The 19,728-nt window shown below is 32.7% G+C and overlaps 2 protein-coding genes across 2 annotated transcripts; one reads left to right on the forward strand and one right to left on the reverse strand.

Moving 5' to 3' along the window:
• Positions 1–13,349: 13,349 nt before the first annotated feature.
• Positions 13,350–16,938, forward strand: LOC133697727 (heterogeneous nuclear ribonucleoprotein 1). Its single transcript, XM_062120479.1, has 6 exons — positions 13,350–13,625; positions 14,201–14,241; positions 14,345–14,508; positions 14,647–14,746; positions 14,836–15,005; positions 16,154–16,938. Exons 1-6 carry the CDS (start codon positions 13,510–13,512, stop codon positions 16,694–16,696), a joined length of 1,134 nt encoding a protein of 377 aa, XP_061976463.1. The 5' UTR covers positions 13,350–13,509; the 3' UTR covers positions 16,697–16,938.
• Positions 16,939–17,274: 336 nt separating this feature from the next.
• LOC133697719 (15-cis-phytoene desaturase, chloroplastic/chromoplastic) lies at positions 17,275–18,935 on the reverse strand. Its single transcript, XM_062120468.1, has one exon. The coding sequence runs from the start codon at positions 18,798–18,800 to the stop codon at positions 17,364–17,366; it is 1,437 nt and encodes a 478-aa protein (XP_061976452.1). The 5' UTR covers positions 18,801–18,935; the 3' UTR covers positions 17,275–17,363.
• Positions 18,936–19,728: the final 793 nt, after the last annotated feature.

Genomic DNA, 19,728 nt, shown 5'->3' on the forward strand with positions numbered 1-19,728 from the left:
CAGGACAAACCAGGGGGCTCAATGTTAGGAGAACAGAAAGGAAAAATAAAAACAATGAATGACGGTCCACAATGCTACAAATACAAGGGGTTTGGACAATATGTTGTGGCGTGCCCCACTAGAGAAAAAAACTTGCTTTTATATGTGAGAAGGAATTAATAGTAATGAAGGATACAACAGGAGGAGAAACTGATGAAGTTACAGCTGAGAAGGAGGAACACCTAGATGCCTCACAACTACCAAGCTGTGTTATTCACAGAATATTAACAGGAAACAAGAAGGAACTCAAAACCAATCAGGAATGGTTGCGCATCAACATTTTCCACACACGACTAAAACATGGGGACAGATCAATTAATGTCATCATTGATAATGACAGCGGCGTGAATGTGATCTTCGAGACAACAGTAGAGCGATTACATCTGAAGATCAAAACACACTCCTCTCCTTATCGAATCAACTGGGTTAATGAACATAACTCAGTTTCAGTGAAACATCGGTGTCTCGTACAGTTTTCATTAGGACAAGAGTATGTAGATGAAGCATGGTGCGATATCATCCCGATGACCATCTGCCATATACTATTGGGACGACCATGGCTGTACAACCGTAGAGTCTCCTATAATGGTTATACCAACACCTACTCTTTTTATTTTAAAGGCAAGAAGTTGGTCATAGTTTCATTACCGATTGGAAAATTTGAAGCTACCAACAAAGAGGTACCAATATTGAACATGCATCAGTTTTCTCAAGCTGTAAGTGGAGAGCAAATACTATTATTTGTAGTGAGATAGGAGGTTAAACAAGATGATGTTGTCGTGCCCAAAGAACTAGCAGCGATACTTGACAGATTCTAAGATATCATGCCCTCTGAAATGCCAAACCAACTGCCACCAATACAGGATGTACAACATGCTATTGATCTAATCCCAGGTTCCTCTTTACCCAACCTACCTCATTACAGAATGAGCCCTACAAAGAATGAGGAGCTGAATCAAGAGATCCAACAGTTACTAGACAGGGGATTTATCCGTGAAAGCCTTAGCCCCTGCGCTGTTCTAGTATTACTTACATAAAAAAAAGATGGAAGCTGGAGGATGCAATTAATAAAATAACAGTAAAATATCAATTCCCAATTCCATGGCTTGACGACATGCTGGACTTACAAAATAACGCCTCTGTTTTTACAAAGATTGATCTTCGTAGCAGGTATCATCAAATTCGCATTCGTCCTGGTGACGAATGGAAGACAGCCTTCAAAACCAAAAAGGCGTTATTCGAATGGCTAGTCATGCCTTTCGGGTTAACCAACGCACCGAGCACTTTCATGCGTGTTATAACACAAATCCTCAAACCCTTCCTGGGTTAATATATTGTGGTGTATTTTGACGATATCTTAATTTTCAGTAATTGTTTATAGGATCATCTAGCCCATATGGAGCAAGTCTTAACAACATTGCAGGCAGAACAACTTTATATTAATCATGCCAAATGCTCATTCCTGAAGAAAAAAGTCTATTTTTTAGGCTTTATCATTTCTAATAAAGGAGTAGAAGTTGATCCCACTAAGGTGCAAGCTATTCAGAATTGGCCAACACCTCAGACCTTTTTTGAGGTTCGTAGCTTTTATGACCTGGCTACATTTTATCAGCATTTCATTTGATATTTCAACACCATAATGGCCCCAATAACTGAGTGCTTAAAGAGCAGCAGCTTCACTTAGACAGCAACAACAGACCTTTTGACGAGATTAAGGATAAACTAAGACATGCACCAGTTCTGAAACTGCTAGATTTTTCCAAAGTCTTTGAAGTGGCCTGTGACGCTTCACATATAGGAATCGAGGGAGTTCTAAGTCAGAAAGGTCATCCCATTGCCTTTTACAGTGAAAAGCTTAATGACACCCGTCAAAGATATTCAACATACGATATGGAGTTTTATGCGTTGATTCAAACCATTAAGCATTGGTGTCCGTACTTGATCCATAGAGAGTTTATTCTTTATATTGATCATTACTCTTTGAAACACCTTGGCTCTCAAAACAAACTCAACTCAAGACATTCTCGATGGATGAATTATTTACAACAGTTTGATTTCGTCATTAAGCATAAAGAAGGAACAGAGAATAAGGTGGCTGATGCATTAAGTCAATGACCTCACTTACTGTATGTGTTCTCAGCTCATACTACTGGTCTCGAAGACATCTAGACATAATACGTGGATGATGATGATTTTGGCACAATATGGAGCAACTTAAAGTCCAAAATCACTATAACAGGAGGTAATTATTCGTTGAGGGAGGAATACTTATATTTTGGTACTAGGCTATGCATTCCCAGAGGATCTCTTCGCGAGCTCATCATCATAGAACTTCATGGTGGTGGCTTGGCTGGACATTTTGGTTATGACAAAACCTATGCCTTGGTTGCTGATCGGTTCTACTGGTCCCGACTGCATAAGGATGTACACAAAGTGGTTGATCGGTGCAGAATTGTTAATTAAACAAAGCGACAAAGAACCAAGTTGGACTCTACACCCCTTGCCAACACCAGACCAACCATGGCAGCACATTAGCATGGATTTTGTCCTAGGATTACCCAGGACTGTTCGACAATATGACTCAGTTATGATAGTAGTGGATCAATTCTAAAAAATGGCTCATTTCATCCCTTGCAACAAGACCTTTGATGCTGCCAAAGTGGCAGTCTTATTCCTACAAGAAGTAATCCGGCTACATGGTGTACCACTCTCTATTGTATCCGACAGAGATGTCAAATTTATTAGCTATTTTTAGAAGATTTTATGAACAAAAATAGGGACAAAGTTAATGTTTTCCAGTGCATTCCACCCCCAAACCGAAGGTCAGACCGAAGTCCTTAATAGAAGTTTGGGAAACTTACTACGTTGCCTCATTGCTGATCATACAACCAGTTAGGATCTCATACTCCCACATGCAGAATTTGCTATCAATAACTTTGTGAATAGATCTACAGGATGCACACCTTTTGAATCAGTATATGGCAGGCGACCCTATACTCCCATGGATCTCACTTCATTACCGTTGCCTCCCAGACCAAGTGAAGTTGGCCTTGATTTTTCTGAACACACGAAAGATGTTCATTAGAGGTTAAAAGACGATTATCCCATAGTACTTACTCATATAGGGCTGCTGCCAATATTAAATGCAAAGATAGACAATTTAATAGTGGTGACATGGTGCTGGTTTGCCTAAAACCAGAACGCTTCCCTCTCGGAAGCTTCACCAAGCTACACGCACGACGCGCAAGACCTTTTCAAATCACTAAAAAGTTGGGTAACAATTTTTAACATTGAGGATATCACTACGTTTAAAGGCGACATAAATGATCAGTCATAGGTTACAGATAGAGGACATGCCAAAATGCCTTCCTAAAGTCCCCACAACCAGTGCACCACAGGAGGAAATTGCCTCCATCAGTGATCACCAATTTGTCTCTACACGTCGCGGGGGTTATTATAAATTCTTAGTCCAATGGAGGCATCGATCCCTTTCAGACTCAACCTGGATCAAAGGCACGAAGCTTCAACGACTACACCCAGAATTATTTACTGTATATGTTCACCGTAACTTGCCGAAGTCAAGTTCTTCGGGGGAGTTGGCAATTGATGGAAATCAGGAGGCTTGAGAAGAGACCCCATAATACATGAATCTTATTAGGAAACGGAAACGTGGGGAAATCAAATAATCTTGACAGAACCCGATTAAAACTCATTAGCTATAGTTATTATTTTCTTAGAATAGTTGTTAGTTCTTAGTTAAATTAGTATTACGTTTCACTTACATATTAGACTACTTCCTTAGTTGTAGGGTATTTAAATAGAGGAACAGAAAAAGAGAATTAATTAATTTTGTATTCTTGCGATTGCATTCTTGAAATACAAATTAGAGAGATTCCTCTGCAGAGTGATTTTGTGTTAATTTACTTATTATTATTGTTAAGAAGCAGCGAGAGGCTGCAACCGATAGCCATATACATCACTACAATATCCAACGGGTTAGTTTGCTAACCGGTCAGCTTGTATAGTTTTGTCAAGTTAATTTTCATTCCTTGCTTCTAACCCTAGATCTATTTATTTCTCTTTATAAATCACTATTTTTTTGCCCTGGTCTGAGATTATTGCTCATTGTTTTCAAATCCATATCTTATGCCTGTATGTATCTTGAGTTATTGATGTTTTGACTAATGAGATGTTAAACTAATTGAGGCTAAATGAATAGTACTCATTGCACTATCAACCAGTAATAGTTTTCAAGCCACTAGAAAGAATGTTTTGTAGTTTTTTGCTAATGAATTCTAACAAATAAACAAACATTGATTAAACTAATATTTTCCTCTGCTAATTATAAAATCCCATGATAATTAATGAAACAGAACTGATTACAATTACTATGGATAATACTACATATGTATGATCTTAACACTTCAGATTATTGGGTTAATGTGAAATTTATATTACTTTAAAATGACATTCAATTAGATAATGGTGGAAATTAGTGTGCACTCCTATGAATGTCATTTCACTTATCTTTGTTTTGGGTTTCTTGAGGATAAAACACTTTCTAGATTTGAGGTTTCTGTGTGTAGTTTTAAATGTTGTTTCCCCTGTGAAGAAATAGTAGAGCAATCATAGAGTACTTTATTTGACAAATGTAATTGCATGCTGTTTTTTTTAATGGAATACACCAACTTCAACTGCACAATTTTGAAGAATTTCATTAAATTGTTGTCTATAGTTATGTTATTTGATGATTGTTGCAAATGTAATTGAATATTATTTTAGTTTTTTATTTTAGCCATCGTCAGCGTTCAATCTATTATTTATAGTTATTTATTTATTTTATTTTTATTGCATTGTCAACCATTAAGCAATTGATGGGCCTGACACACATGATAAAGCTTGCTGGACCAAGGCAATGTTGCATATGTTTTGTGATATTTACATTAAAGCTATTGAGAGAGGCATGAGACTAAACACCCATTTCGATAAAACTGGCTGGAAATTTATCATACAGTCTTTGAAAGAGCAAACAATACTTTCATTAACAAAAACTCAGCTTAAAAACAAATGAGATGGGATTAAAAATGACTAGAGGGTGTGGAAAAAAAATTAATAAATAAAACTGAAGTTGGTTGGAATACTGAACTTGGGGCCATCTCGGCAACTAATGAATGGTGGAAAGAAAAAATACAGGTTAGTTTTCTTTATCAATAGCCTCACAAAATTATTTGTATTATTGCATTATTTATTAATCTGCTAGCATTACTAACTACATCCAACTTTCATTACACAGGAAATGAGAGGAGCAAAGAAGTTCATGCATGTTGGCAAATAGCCCTCGTTGTGTACCAAGTATGACATCATGTTTAGTAATATAGTAGCCATGAGACAATATGTTTGAACTCCCTTACAAGGATTGCTATCAGATGAAGGTAATGAGGCTGCTGAAATGAGAAATACAACCAATGAGGAAACTAATATAGAAGAAGGAAGTGACGACTCTGAAGAGGATGCAATCCCTGATTTCATACGTGATGTTAGTAATATGGTTGGTGGTAATGTCGCAAAAGTAGCAGTAACCACAATAGTGCAAAGAGAGAGGGTGCATCACCTCAATGCCATAAAAAGAAAAGGGAAACTGGAATGGGAGCACAATTATTTGCATGTCTGGATAAACTTATTGAGTCTGTCTTCATGATCAAAGAAAGCACAATAACTTCTAGAGATAAAAAAAAAAGGATGTAGCATTGAAGAGGTAATAAAAGAACTACATTCAATTAATGGAGTTAACTTTGGTAGTGCATTACATATATTTGCCACTGGATTTTTTAGTGTGAAGCAAGAGGGAGATATGGGCTGCAATGGGTTTTATTGATAGAAAAATATCATGGTTGAAAATAATGTTTGAATAAAAAAGAAAACCTTAGATGGACAAGCTCAGGTGTTAACTTATTAACCTATTTATGTCATTTGATTTATATTGAATACTATAATCTAGTAACATTTTCAATTGTTTAAAATCTTTTTCATTGTTTTTTTACAGACTTCTTGTGCTGTAGTTTTTGCTGGAAATATATGAAGTTGGCTACTAATTTGTGTATTTTTATTACCAAGTAGTTGAAACACCATTACCATGATGTTTTCATATCATGTATCACTGAATATTTTTGGGTTGGAATTTTATGAGTACTGAACTGGGGACTTTAAATGTTTGGTTACTTATTAGAAAATTTTGATTTCATACATGAAAATCAAAATTTCAGTTAGTATTATTGGAATTTGAATGTTAATATACTTAACTTTTAATGTTAGGTTTAGGTTATTAAAATCAAAATTTTCAGTTGGTGTGAGACTTTGAATGTTTGGTTACTTGCTTTTGAATGATAGGTTTCATTTATGAAAACCAAAATTTCAGTTTGTGTGAGACTGTTTTGGAATGTTAGTTGCCTATTATTTTGAATGTTAATTACTTTCTTGTTATTGGTATATAAATAACCAAAATTTCAGAAGGCAAACTTCATGTCATATTGCATCCTGTTTAAGAAGAAATCGAAATTATTGCATTGATAAAACATGTGTGCTGGTTTCTCATTGCTAATATTTGTCATTGCTGGTATTTGTCATTGATGGTATTTATAATATGTATGTTTCATTTCATTTAATATGATTTTAGCATATTCCTTTTAATGTGATGAACTTTATTATAAACAAAATGCATTCTTAGCTTTGTAAACATCTTTTCATTCTCATAATTGCGAGTACAATGTTTTCTATTTATAAGGAACAAATTTATAAAACTGAATTTTCATATTAGTATATAAAAGTTATTTCAATTTGAATATCTTTAAGATAATACAAATGCATGTTTCATAGAACATCTTTAATTTATGTAACAATTACTTGGAATGTATATTCCCATTAAACATAAAAAATCGTATGTCATAATAGTTATGGATTCACAATGGTTTGAAGCACTTTTTGAAGGGGGTTATGATGATGTAATGAATAACATAGCCGATTACATTAATTTTGGTCATTCTGCTGATAACGATAGAAATTCTAGTGGCGATCACAGTTATGATAATGATGACAACGATGATAATGATTCAAATGAAGAAGGTGAGTTGTTTTGGAAAAGGAAGTATGATCGTCATAAATTGGTTCTATGCACGGTAGATGCCCTCACATTATACTATAATACTTATATATACAAGAACCCTGTATGGATTCGTACAACAATAGAATGCGATGGTTGACTGAAATATTACATGACATTGGACATGTTGCGTAAACATGTTTAGGATGGATGCGGCGACATTTCAAAGTCTTTGCTTTCAACTTGAAAACCAATATGAGTTAAAAACATTTAGAAGAATGTGTGGTTTTGAAAAAGTTGGAATGTTTTTTTATACAATAGCATGGGGTGCTTCCAACAGGAAAGTTCAAGAGAAATTTCAACATTCAGAAGAAACTATTAGTATGTATTTTAATGAAGTTCTTAAATCAGTTTGTTCGCTCGCTACAGATTTAATACAACCTGCAGATCCTGAGTTTGTAATCATACCCGTGCAATTCTGAACACTCTAAGGTATATGTCCCATTTCAAGGTAATGAAATTATTGGTATTTACTGGTGATGCTTTGAATTAAATAAATTTGTAAAATTTATTTTGTAGTCAGTATTATACTGATATTGGTTGCTGGTTTCTCTTATATTAGAATTGTGTAGGAGTTATCGATGGTACACATGTGTACGCGTGTGTTTCTTCAAAAAATCAAATTTCATTTATCAGAAGAAAAGGTGTGCTGACTCAAAATGTTATGGCTGCATGTAGCTTTGACATGCAATTCATATTTGTTTAAGTGGACTGGGAAGGTAGTGCATACAATACATGAATTTTTCTCGAGGCAATTTACAATTCACATATAAGATTCCTGAAGCCATCAGAAGCAGTACCGTGTGTGTGTGTGTGTTAATGTTAATTTTCTTTTTTCAATTTTCATTTTTATCTCATTATATGTTTTAACGGGGAAAGACTACCCGGTTATGTCGGGATATCATAATGAATATGGATATTTAGGTCCATATATAGGTCAAAGATATCATTTGCAAGAATTTTAGAGGCGAGGACAACCACAAACTCGTGAAGAAATTTTCAACTATGTCCACTCTTTATTACGTTGTATGATAGAACATACATTTGAAGTTTAGAAAAAAAGATGGTGAATCTTACAGAATATGTCATAGTTTAATTACAAGGCGCAAGTTCAAATTGTTGTCGCATCCATGACAATTCATAATTACATTAGAAGAACTTCACTGCAAGATGTGGCATTTATAGAGTTTGATCGTCATCTCAATTTTGTTCCCGATGATTTTTTAACTGATGTGGCTCCACATTCACAAGTCCAAAGAAACCACAGGCCTTCACGTATGGATTGCGCACGTTATGAGATTGTAGCAAGTTTAATGACACAATTATAAAATATTGTTCTGCTATGTTAAGGTCTCTTTTATAATATTTTGTTATTGTAAAATTAATTTTCATGTAATTGAAAATTAAGATTATGAATCAAGTCATTTTAGATAATTATACCATAATAACAAATTGAACTATAATTTTTAATCAAATATTTTTAACATGTTTTTCATGATTATAAAATTTAACCATCCTTAAAACCAAATATATATTTGAATCTCACCAATCATAATAAATAATATTTTGTAAAATAATATTTTTATTATATTTTTAACCATGAAAACTACTACATTAACAATCAAACGTAATCTTTATTCTCCGAGTACATGACTGCTCGTGGATGAGGGACTTGCAGGGTACACTGTTAGATGAATGATGTGGGTCCAAACCTCATTAATATTCACAATTGTCGTGTTTATGTGAGGTGGGCTGGAATTATTATTATTATTATTTTTATTATTATTATTATTATTATTATTATTATTACAATAGAGGTATCCTTAAAGCATAATAAGACAATCAAGCCTTTTTTATTATTATTATTATTATGTCTTAAACTGATTTCAAGTCACAACCTGTGGTTAATTAGGATGTTTTAGTATTTTAAAAGTATTTTTAAAAGTTTTAAAATTTATTTATTATTTTATTTTAAATTAATAATTTTTTTATATTTTCAAATTATTTTAATTTATTAATATCAAAAATAATTTTTAAAAATAAAAAAATATTGTTATGATACATTTTTAAGTAAAAAGAATTTTAAAAAGTAATTTTAACCACATTTTCAAACACTTTTTTAATATTATTTAATTTTGTGTTCACATAATATTTTTTAATTTAAATTAATTTTAAAATTATTTTAATATTGTAAAAATAAATTTTTAAAAATAAAAATAAAAATCAAATAGAAAAAATCAAGACAAAGGTTAAAAGTCACCTAAAAGGATGTGCACCGATGAAAGGAAAGCATTGGAAACCAGCAACGTCCCATCTATCAACCATGACACAAAGTGAAACCTTTTTATTACCCTCACCCACACACCTAATTCAATAAAATAAATAAATAAAACTAAAGGAAGATAGGATAGGTTTGTTTTTTAAAAATTATTTTTTGAAAAATTATTTTTTAAATTTTTTTATATTTATTTATTATTAAAAAATTCGGTTAATAAAAAATACTTTTCAATTAAAGAAAAATTTGATTTGATTTTCAGGAAAGTATTTTCCTGAAAAATTTGGACGGAAAATACTTTCTGAAAGTTGTGAAAAATTTAGAAATGTCATATTATTTGCTAGTTATTTCAAATTTGATCCTCAAACTTTTGATTGCTATATATATTTTGTTTTGAATATTGTTTTTTCAATTTCATCCCTTAGAATTTATTTTTTATATTTATTTTAATCCTTATTTTTATAATTGTTATTTGCTTTTCCCATATCATTTTTTTATTGAAATTTTTTATATATCAAATTTGATCCTCATTCTTTTAATTGTTGCTTATTTTATTTGAAATAATTTATGAAATGTTAATTATTATTATTTTAATTTCTTCATCTTTCATTTTTTTTATTTTTTAAATTTGATCTCTATTATTTTGATTATTATTTATTTTATTTGAGATAATTTATGAAATTATATTTTTTTTAATTTCATTCTCATTCAACCTTTTAATTTGTAAGATTTGTTTCTCATTATTTTAATAAACTTGAAAAAAATAAAACATTAATAAGTTATTTTCCAACTCATTTTCCATGACATAACCAAACACTGGAAAGTGTTTCCAACTTATTTTCCATCACACTATCAAACATCAGAAAATAATTCATTTTCCCGGAATTCACTTTTCTAAAGAAAACTACTTTCCAGCAAACAAACGGGGCCTATTACCCTCACCCACACACCTAATTCAGATAAAATAAATAAATAAATAAATAAAACTAAAGGAAGGACCCAATTTTAAATAGAAAATAGCTGGAGGGAGATCCCACCTAAAATTAAAAGTGTGATTGCGATATTTTTTAAAGTATTTTTTATTTTGAAATATATTAAAATAATATTTTTTATTTTTTTATAACAGCGCATCAAAACGATCTAAAAACATAAAAAACATATTAATTTAAAATTTAAAAATTTAAAATATTTTAAAAAATACTTTCCAAACACAAAAACAAACAGGATGGTAGCTTGTGTTGAGGAATTTGTTCTTTCTTAAGATGATGTGATCATTATTCATCAGGAGTGCTTCTTGTGAGGAAGAAAGGGTTGCAACTTTGACTATTCTGGAATACCAAGCTAGAAGCGCACAATTTGAAGTCTTAAAGATGGCTGTAACAGTGATAGAGAAAACTTTTGTCAGCGTACGCTCGAACTTGACTAACCCATCATCTCTGTTCTATCAGGAAGAAGCTTCAATTCTACCTCTACATATCCTTTTCATGGAGTGCTTGCTGCCTTTTCGATCCATGTTCATGTCATTTAGCTACTAGTGGTGTGAACAACTTAAAGAAGTGTAGTCGTTTCTTTTTTATTTGGGGATGTTTTTTAAAAATATATTTTATTTTATTTTAAGAAAATATCAAATCGATAATTTATAAGGTCATGTTTATTTCATAAAAAGTATTTTTTTAAAATTATTTTTTAGATTTTCTTGTATTTATTTGCTTTTAGAAAAGTTGGTTAATAGAAAATGTTTTTCAATTAAAGAAAAATTTAGTTTGATTTTTAGAAAAGTTTTTTCCTTTTATTTTGGATGAAAAACATTTATCAGAAGTTGTGAAAAAATCAGAAATATCTTGTTATTTATTGATTATATCAGATTTTATATATTTTTTTTGATTTTTTTTTTTCAATTTCATCCCTTAGAATTTTATTTAATTTTATTTTTATATCAACTTTGGTTCTCGTATTTTTTTTATTATTATTTTGTCTTATCCTTCACTTAATTGAATTTTTTTATCTATCAGATTTGATCTTAATTTTTTCGATTGTTATTTATTTTATTTAAAATAATTTATAAAATTATATATTTTTTAATTTCATCATCTTTCAACTTTTTTATCCATTAGATTTGATCTTTATTATTTTGATTGTTATTTATTTTATTCTAATTAATTTATAAAATTAGATATTTTTCAATTTAATCCTCCACCTTTTTTATCAATAAAATTTGATCCTCATTTTTTTAATAAATTTAAAAAAATATTAATAAGTTATTTTTCAGCTTATTTTTTATGAGATAGCTAAACAATGGAAAGTATTTCCCAACCTCTTTTCCATGATTCTATCAAATATCGAAAAATAATTCATTTTTAATAAAAATTATTTTCCAAAAACAAAACTACTTTTCAACAAAATAACAAGGCTCCGGTGCTTTTAGATGTTTTTCTTATGTTGATGTTTGAAATAAAAAGATTTTAAATTTAAATATAATTTATAAGGTGAATTGTGATCTTTTGTTAAGTATAACCGAAGATTATTTAGGATTTAACAGAAGCCACGTCACTTCTGAAAAAAGGATCATCATTGATCTATATATATATATATATATATATATATATATATATATAATTAATATAAATATTCAGGTTAGTTTGTACATATTTTAATTAATTTCACGAGTTATGAAATTAGTTAACAACCATGAAATCTATAATAACTCTAAAATTTATAAAACTTGAATAAATAATATTTAAAAAATAAATTTATAACATGAACAGTTAAGTTAAGGTTTTTCATTTTTTTAGCAAACTTAAATCGTCCTGCTTCTATGATCCTTTTGTACTTGATTCCTTTTTTTTTTCTTTTTGGTATTTAGTTCTTAAGAATCACACAATTTATTTGTAATATATTTTAAAAGTCGTGCCATTTATATAGTAAATTTTACTTTCTGTTTGTTTAATGGTTAGGAGCATAGGAAACTCAATCTTGGTTGATGCATAAAATAGTCCATAAAAAAAATAAAATTACGATCATAGAATAAGGAAGTATTTTTCTATTGTAAAAAGAAAACAAGATAACTGTATTTTAAAATATAAAAATATTTATTTTACCTTTAATATATAATATATTGATGTCAAACTTATATATTTAAAAAATAATTAGATATTATTTTTTATTTAATTTAGTTTATATTGAGTGTTAAAATTAATAATAATATAATAAGCCTAATTATAAAACATAGGCTTGCTCGACAAGTCGGCTCATAACCTAGATCAACTTGAATTTAAAAAAAAAATAAAGGAATAATTAACTCAATTTGATCAGGTCAAAAACCCGGTCGACACGCGACTCAATTGATCTGGGATAAAACCTAGTAAAAAACCCATTAATTTTTTTGGATGATTCTCTTAACCTACATTTTGAACCTTGCTGCATGTCGAGTTTTAAAATCATGATAATAACTAATTTTATTCTGATAAGTCTTAGTTGAACAATTTCAAAATTAAAAGTTTTTTTATAAAGATATTATAAAAATAAAAAATAAAAAATATTATCTTTAAAACATGTCCTCTCTATATATTTTATTTTAGAATTATAAAAATTTACTTAAAAATTATTCAAATATTTGTTTTTTCAACAAAAGTTTTTGTTTTTACCATTTTCATCTCTTTTGTTTTAGGATATGAATTAAACACTATATTAAATAAACATATCTCCTTTGTTTTTATCTTAGATATATAAAAATATAAACATAAAATAAATATATTTTTATAATGAATTTTTATATTTTTAAATATAAAAATCGCGTGGAAACACTATCTTGTTCTCTTTCAAATAAAAAAAAAAATGTTAATAACTAAGTCATCATGATCAAGGGCTTTGAACGGTAAAAGATAAGAATAAAATAATACTCTCAAGTCTGAAACAATAAACCCAATCCACCCATCCATCTAGGGCTTCCTTTCTTGCATTTCTTCTCCTTCATTGCCTTTTTTTGGGGAAAAAAATAATAAAACAAGAAGAGAAGCCATTGTTGAAGCTTGAAGCAGCAATGGACCCGCACCACGACGAACCCATTCACGACGGTGAACCTAACGACGTTAAATCCACCCACATCCCAAAAGATGACAAGCCTCAACCCCTCTCTGGAGATGGAGCTAGCCCCGGGTAATCTGTTTGTTTCCCGAGAAAATTCTATAGTAATCTCTTCATGCTCAATTTTTAGCTTGATAGCACTGTAATTCGGGACTTTATTTTGTTCTTGGGTATATGGGATTTGAAAGATAGGAAATTTGGTATTCTTTGTTAAGTTTTTTTCGTTTTGTATTCTCTCTCTGCCTTTCACGGGAACCAAACAGGGAATTGGTTTCCTTTCTTAGTTCAATTGCTCTAAAGTATTGGTGGGTTTTCTCTTATTTAATTGCTTCCTTTTCATTGAGGAGGCCCTTGTGTGTGTGTGTGTGTGTGTGTATATATATATATATATATATATATATATATATAACCTCATATCATTAATGACAAACTAGTAGGGTTTGGCTGAATAATTAAGCCTTATTGGTGTAGTGATTTTCTTATTTTCTTGGTGTTTTTTTATGAATTGGTAACAATAATCGAAAGAAGAAAAAAAAACCTTTCTCTACCATTGCTAGACCTCGGAATTTGGTGCCTATTATATATGATCCTTTTGGAAAACCTTTACTTGTGAAGTTTGTTTGATTTTTACTCAACATGTGTTGCAGAAAAATTTTCATTGGAGGTTTAGCAAGAGAGACTACTACTGGTTAGTTTCTTTGTTACTTGACAATTTGCTAATGGAGTCTTTTTTGCTTCAGTATTCTGATTTTTTTTAATTGCTTGTTGTTTTGGTTATGTTTGTTATGCAGCACAATTCATCAAACATTTTGGTAAATATGGTGAAATTACGGATTCTGTGATAATGAAGGACCGGAAAACAGGGCAGCCCCGTGGATTTGGCTTCGTGACCTATGCAGATCCATCTGTTGTTGATCAAGTCATTCAGGATACTCATATTATCAATGGCAAACAAGTAGGTTTTGCTGTGGTGCTGATGTTGGATTTAACTGCTGAAAAACTATCTTTATCCTTTTATTTTTTGAAAATTCAATAAATGCAACTTGATGACATGGTTTGGTTTATTGATACTTGTGGTTTTTGGACTCTTTAGGTTGAAATCAAGCGAACAATACCAAAGGGAGTGGTTGGGTCTAAGGATTTTAGGACCAGGAAGATTTTTGTTGGTGGAATACCTGCGGTTGTGACTGAAGGTAATCTAAGCAGTTGTATATGGTTACCTGCCATTACAATGGCCATTGTTTGACTGTTTGGGCATTTGATTATCTATTGTAATGGACAGATGAGTTCAATGAATTCTTTACACAATTCGGAGAGGTTACAGAACATCAGATCATGCGGGACCATTCCACCAATCGTTCTCGTGGGTTTGGATTTATTACATTTGATACAGAGCAGGCAGTTGATGATCTGTTGGCCAGGGGAAATAAACTCGAGCTGGCTGGAACTCAGGTTAGCAGATACGAACTGATATCAATTTTGATCTATCATCCCCTTTTCATGGGTTTTTAAAGACTATATCCATATCTATAAATGCTGGAACTGCCCCTTAAACTTACTCGAGGACACAGTATACCAGGGAATCCATGGGTTTGTCCCAGCAATATGAATAGAAAACTTTGAAGAATGTCCAAATCTTAGTGTACATGATAGTTAATATAATCATTGCTTGTTATTTTGCACAAGGATCGTATGTGGTATTTACCGAGAATTTAAACCATTTTCTGATCAACCAAAACCATATAGAATCCCTACTTGAAGGAGAATTGGTGGAGGTCTACTTTCAATGAGCTTCCACTTGTACATTGTTATTGGCCAACTAGATTCCATTTGAGATATATGTAAGAAAGGGTAAAGCTAGAGATAATGACACTTTTAATGAATTAACATTTGACCATTGACAATGACAAACTGCTTAGTAATAGTTTAGCTAAAATGCCAGCATCTCTAACATCATTCTTAAAAAAAAGCATGCAACCATTAAGAGTTGACAGAACTTTAAAAGGGGCATTTATGGTTAGGTTTTACTTGATCTCTTTAAAATTTTCAGTTGTGAAAACCAGTATAAGCGTTGCTAGCATGGATATCTGGTATCATTATTTCTTACCATTATAGTTGATACCTCCATGTGTGCATGCAAATTTACTCAATAGAGAATTAGAAAGCCTTCTGCATCCATGTGAAAATGGGATGTAACATTTATAACATCATCTAGAACTCTTCAGTACACAAACATTTTATCATAAAGCTGGAAACACTGGCAGATGCTAGATAAAAATAGCGGGGCCTCTAATCAATTGTGCCTTGTAAGTTTTCTTATCTTACCAAACAAGATGTTTTTGTCAGCAATTTTATTTTTCTTGTTGAAAGATGCCCTTTTTTTTTCTCAATGTGCTGTTATGTAGGTGTAATTGGATTGTATACGAATAACTAGTTCAGTTTTGTGGTAGGAGTGGGGACGGGAACAGGGAAGTAAAAGTTGAGGAAATCATTTTCTTCCATTGTGTAGCAGTAATTGATTTACGTAGCCTCCAGTGATTGGATCTTATGATTTTTATGCATTATCTATTGTTTCTCCAACTTGTCATGCTCTCTTGAAGGTGGAGATCAAGAAGGCTGAGCCAAAGAAGGCAAACCCGCCTCCACCTCCATCAAAGCGTTATAATGATTCAAGGCCTGCATTTCGTGGTGGGTTTGATGATGCTTATGGTGGATTTGGAGGCAGTGGATTTGGTAGCATTGGTGGTGGTTATAGGTCTGGAGGGGCCTACGGAAGTAGAGCTGGTGCTTATAGTGGATATGGTGGAGGTGAATTTGGTGGCTATGGAGGATACGGAGTTGGGGGTATCGGTGCTTATAGGGGAGAGCCCTCCTTGGGATATACTGGTCGTTATGGAGGACTGTACAGCAGAGGTTATGATTTAGGTGGTGGGGGTTATGGTGGCCCTGGTGAGAATTATGGCGGATATGGTGGTGGCAGTGGTGGTGGTGGTGGTGTTGGTGGTTCTGGCAGCGGCTATGGAAGTAGCTATGACACTGGTCTTGGAGGTGGCTATGGAGGTAATGGTGGAGGTTCCATGTATGGAAGCAGAGTGGGATATGGTGGTGCTGGGAGTGGTAGGTATCATCCTTATGGGAGATAGGAGGCTTCTAAAATGAAATTTTTTTCGGAACACTGGTGGGCAATGAGGTTATTTTCAATTGCATTAGCTTGACCTCTAGATTGTTTTGCTTTGTTAGGGAGGGGCTTCGTATTTTTCCACCAGATGTCCAATTCATCTATTTTTCGCATCTTGTTTACCTGTACTAGGAATCTAAGAGACTGACTTTATATTTTGTTCATTTATGTTATAATGGACATCCATAAGTTATAAATTGTGAAGAAGCATGTACACCTCTCTCTGATATTTAAACTTGAAAGAACACCTAAACCTAAAGATGCAATTTTCCTTTCCTATACATGTTTGTTTTCTTATCAGTTTTGCCCTTTTTAATCAACAGGCCACTTCATCATCTCATTGAAGGACTTGTTTTTCCCTACTTTTTCTTTACCGAATCTTGCCCTAATGGCTCATTGAATACAATGGCTTGGCTTGGCTTGTCTCCAATGATTTCTGGAAACACTCATCTGCTCTCATCAGATGCTTATTCCTGATGTAACAGTTCACAACTGAATAAAGTAATTTGTGCTGTTACTTTTTTCGGATTGAACACTGTGATCAAAGGAAAATGTCCTTCGATTTTATTAGAATTAATTCCAGTACCATCAAGGCTCAACGATGCCCAGAGATGAAAATTAAAATGAACAAATTAAACCTTGATGAATGCCCTATCTCTTAACAAAGCTTCTGCAGCTTTTCTTCCGGAAGCTAATGCACCATCAAAGGTAGCAGAAGTCAAGTGATCGCCACACAAGTATAGACCTGACCCAATTTGAGGGTTTTTCATCAAATTAGTAGGAGGGCATTGATTTGGTTGTGCATATCTGACCCTATACATTCTCAAGTGCTTCCATGACCCGACCATCGAGCCTCCAAACCAACCTGATAGCTCCGAAATAACCTCGTCTACTAGATCATGATCGGATGTATCATCGAACAACCCAATCAGAGTCACTGATACCAATGCCTTCCCAGGTGGACCATAGGATGGAGCTACATTGGTCGCAAAGAACATGTTATTTACAATGCCTTTGCCTGAACCATTAAGGAACAGAACTGGGTCTCGAACAGGTATATCATCCCTGTCTGCTGAGAAATACAAGCACACCGTACTGCGAGCAGGTTTTTTACTTTGAACTGGCCCAATACTGTTAATTTCTGCCAAGAGCTCGTTAACGTGTGGTTCTTCAACAGCCACAATCACTCCAAGCTCGCTTTGTAGAATATCTCCATTTTCCAGTCTAACAAAGGGCATTGGTGTGTTTTGATCCTCGTCTAGACCAACAGAAACAACTCTTGTATTCAACAAGATGGAATCAGCTGGCAACTTGGATGCTAATTGATTTGGAATGGCTCCGATTCCTTTGGCAGGAAGGGTATTGTTGCCGAGAGCGAGACACTTGAATATAAAGTCGAACAGTCTTGAAGTAGTTCCGAGCTCTTTATCAAAAAATATGCCACCAAAGAAAGGCTGGAAAAAGCGTTCCACTATCGAATCCGAAAACCCAATTCTCTTTAGGAGATCAATAGTAGGAACCTCATCAGCAAGCATGATTTCATCATCCGATTTACTCAGGACCTGAATCCTTGTCAACGCGATAAGCAATTTGTCGATAACGGATCCTATGGGGTTGGTTAAGGACTTGACAGAATCGAAAAAGTGGCATAAAGGATCAGCCACAGTATGGAACCGGCCATCAAAGTAGATGCGGGCACCCGAGTAGAATTTCCGTAGCTCCAGTGCTTGATAGTCAAGAAGTCTTTGGGCCTCGGGATACGCAGTGATGAAGATTTGGAAGCCTCGGTCGAGGAGGAATCCATCAACAACGTCAGTCCTAACTCGGCCACCAACAGCATCAGAAGCCTCAAGCAGGAGGAAGGGGATGTTTTGAGAGTTTAGCCTGGCTGCGGTAGCTAGACCTGCAAGGCCGGCTCCGATAACAATGACTCCGGTTTTTTGGTGGGAAAGTTGCTGTTTCAGAGAGGCTGGGGAGAGTTGTGTGGAAGCATGGGCTATGAATCTGAAAGGGAGGTGTTTTTTGGAGGATGAGCAGGGGAGAGAAGGGGCAAGAGTGAGAGTAGTCATTGGATGAGGCTAAACTGCTAATGCTTTCGCCATGGCTATTTCTGTTTCTGTTTCACAGATAGCTTATCCAGTTCTCTTATCCAGTTCAAGCTAGTTTGTATCTCTGGTGTGGTCGTGGCCCTCTAATTTCTTTGAGGAAATTCGAAAGGTCATAGCCCATTTTGTTTTATGATTTTATTTTTATTTTCTAAGAAAATCTAACATCCATTTTATTGGAAATTTATGCAGGAGAATATTTATTGCATCCTTCCGTTAATCAGCATATTAAATAATTGAAATTTAACTCCGTGGGTTTTTTTAAAGATGCTTTTTATGCTAAAAAATATTAAATTAATATTTTTTAATTAAGTATTTTTAAAGTTAATTTATTTGTTAATTAAGATTAAATATTTTTTCTGGGTAATTTTAAAGGTGCATCCACCATCAATACAATAAATTCTTAAAAATATATTTATCTAATGTTGATTATTAAATTTAAGCTCAAAAAACTTCCTTAACCACCCAACTCATCGTTTGAGATTTCTAACCATGGTGGTCTCCAATGATGGCGGACAAGGTGCATGGGCTTATGCCTTACTCCTCCTCCTCCTCCTCCTTTTTCTTCTTAACTGTGTTAAAAAAAAACCTTCAAAAAATAAAATAAAGTCTCTTGAAATTATACTTAGAAAAGCTTGAGTAACTAGATACTTGGTCGATGTAATACCATAAATTAAATTATTATTTTTAAATATAAAAAAAAATGAAGCCATCATAGACATGTTTCCTTGAAATAAAACAAAAGAATCATGAACGCAATACTTGGCATATTGAATAATATTTTTTTTAGTTATTTTTTAAATATCAAAACAATAATATAATAAATTAATCCAAATCAATCTCGACTAACTTGTAAAGCTCTCAACAAATCATAATAATATTTTAGAATGTA

Source organism: Populus nigra, chromosome 1, assembly GCF_951802175.1.
Source record: "Populus nigra chromosome 1, ddPopNigr1.1, whole genome shotgun sequence".
NCBI classification, from domain to species: domain Eukaryota; kingdom Viridiplantae; phylum Streptophyta; class Magnoliopsida; order Malpighiales; family Salicaceae; genus Populus; species Populus nigra.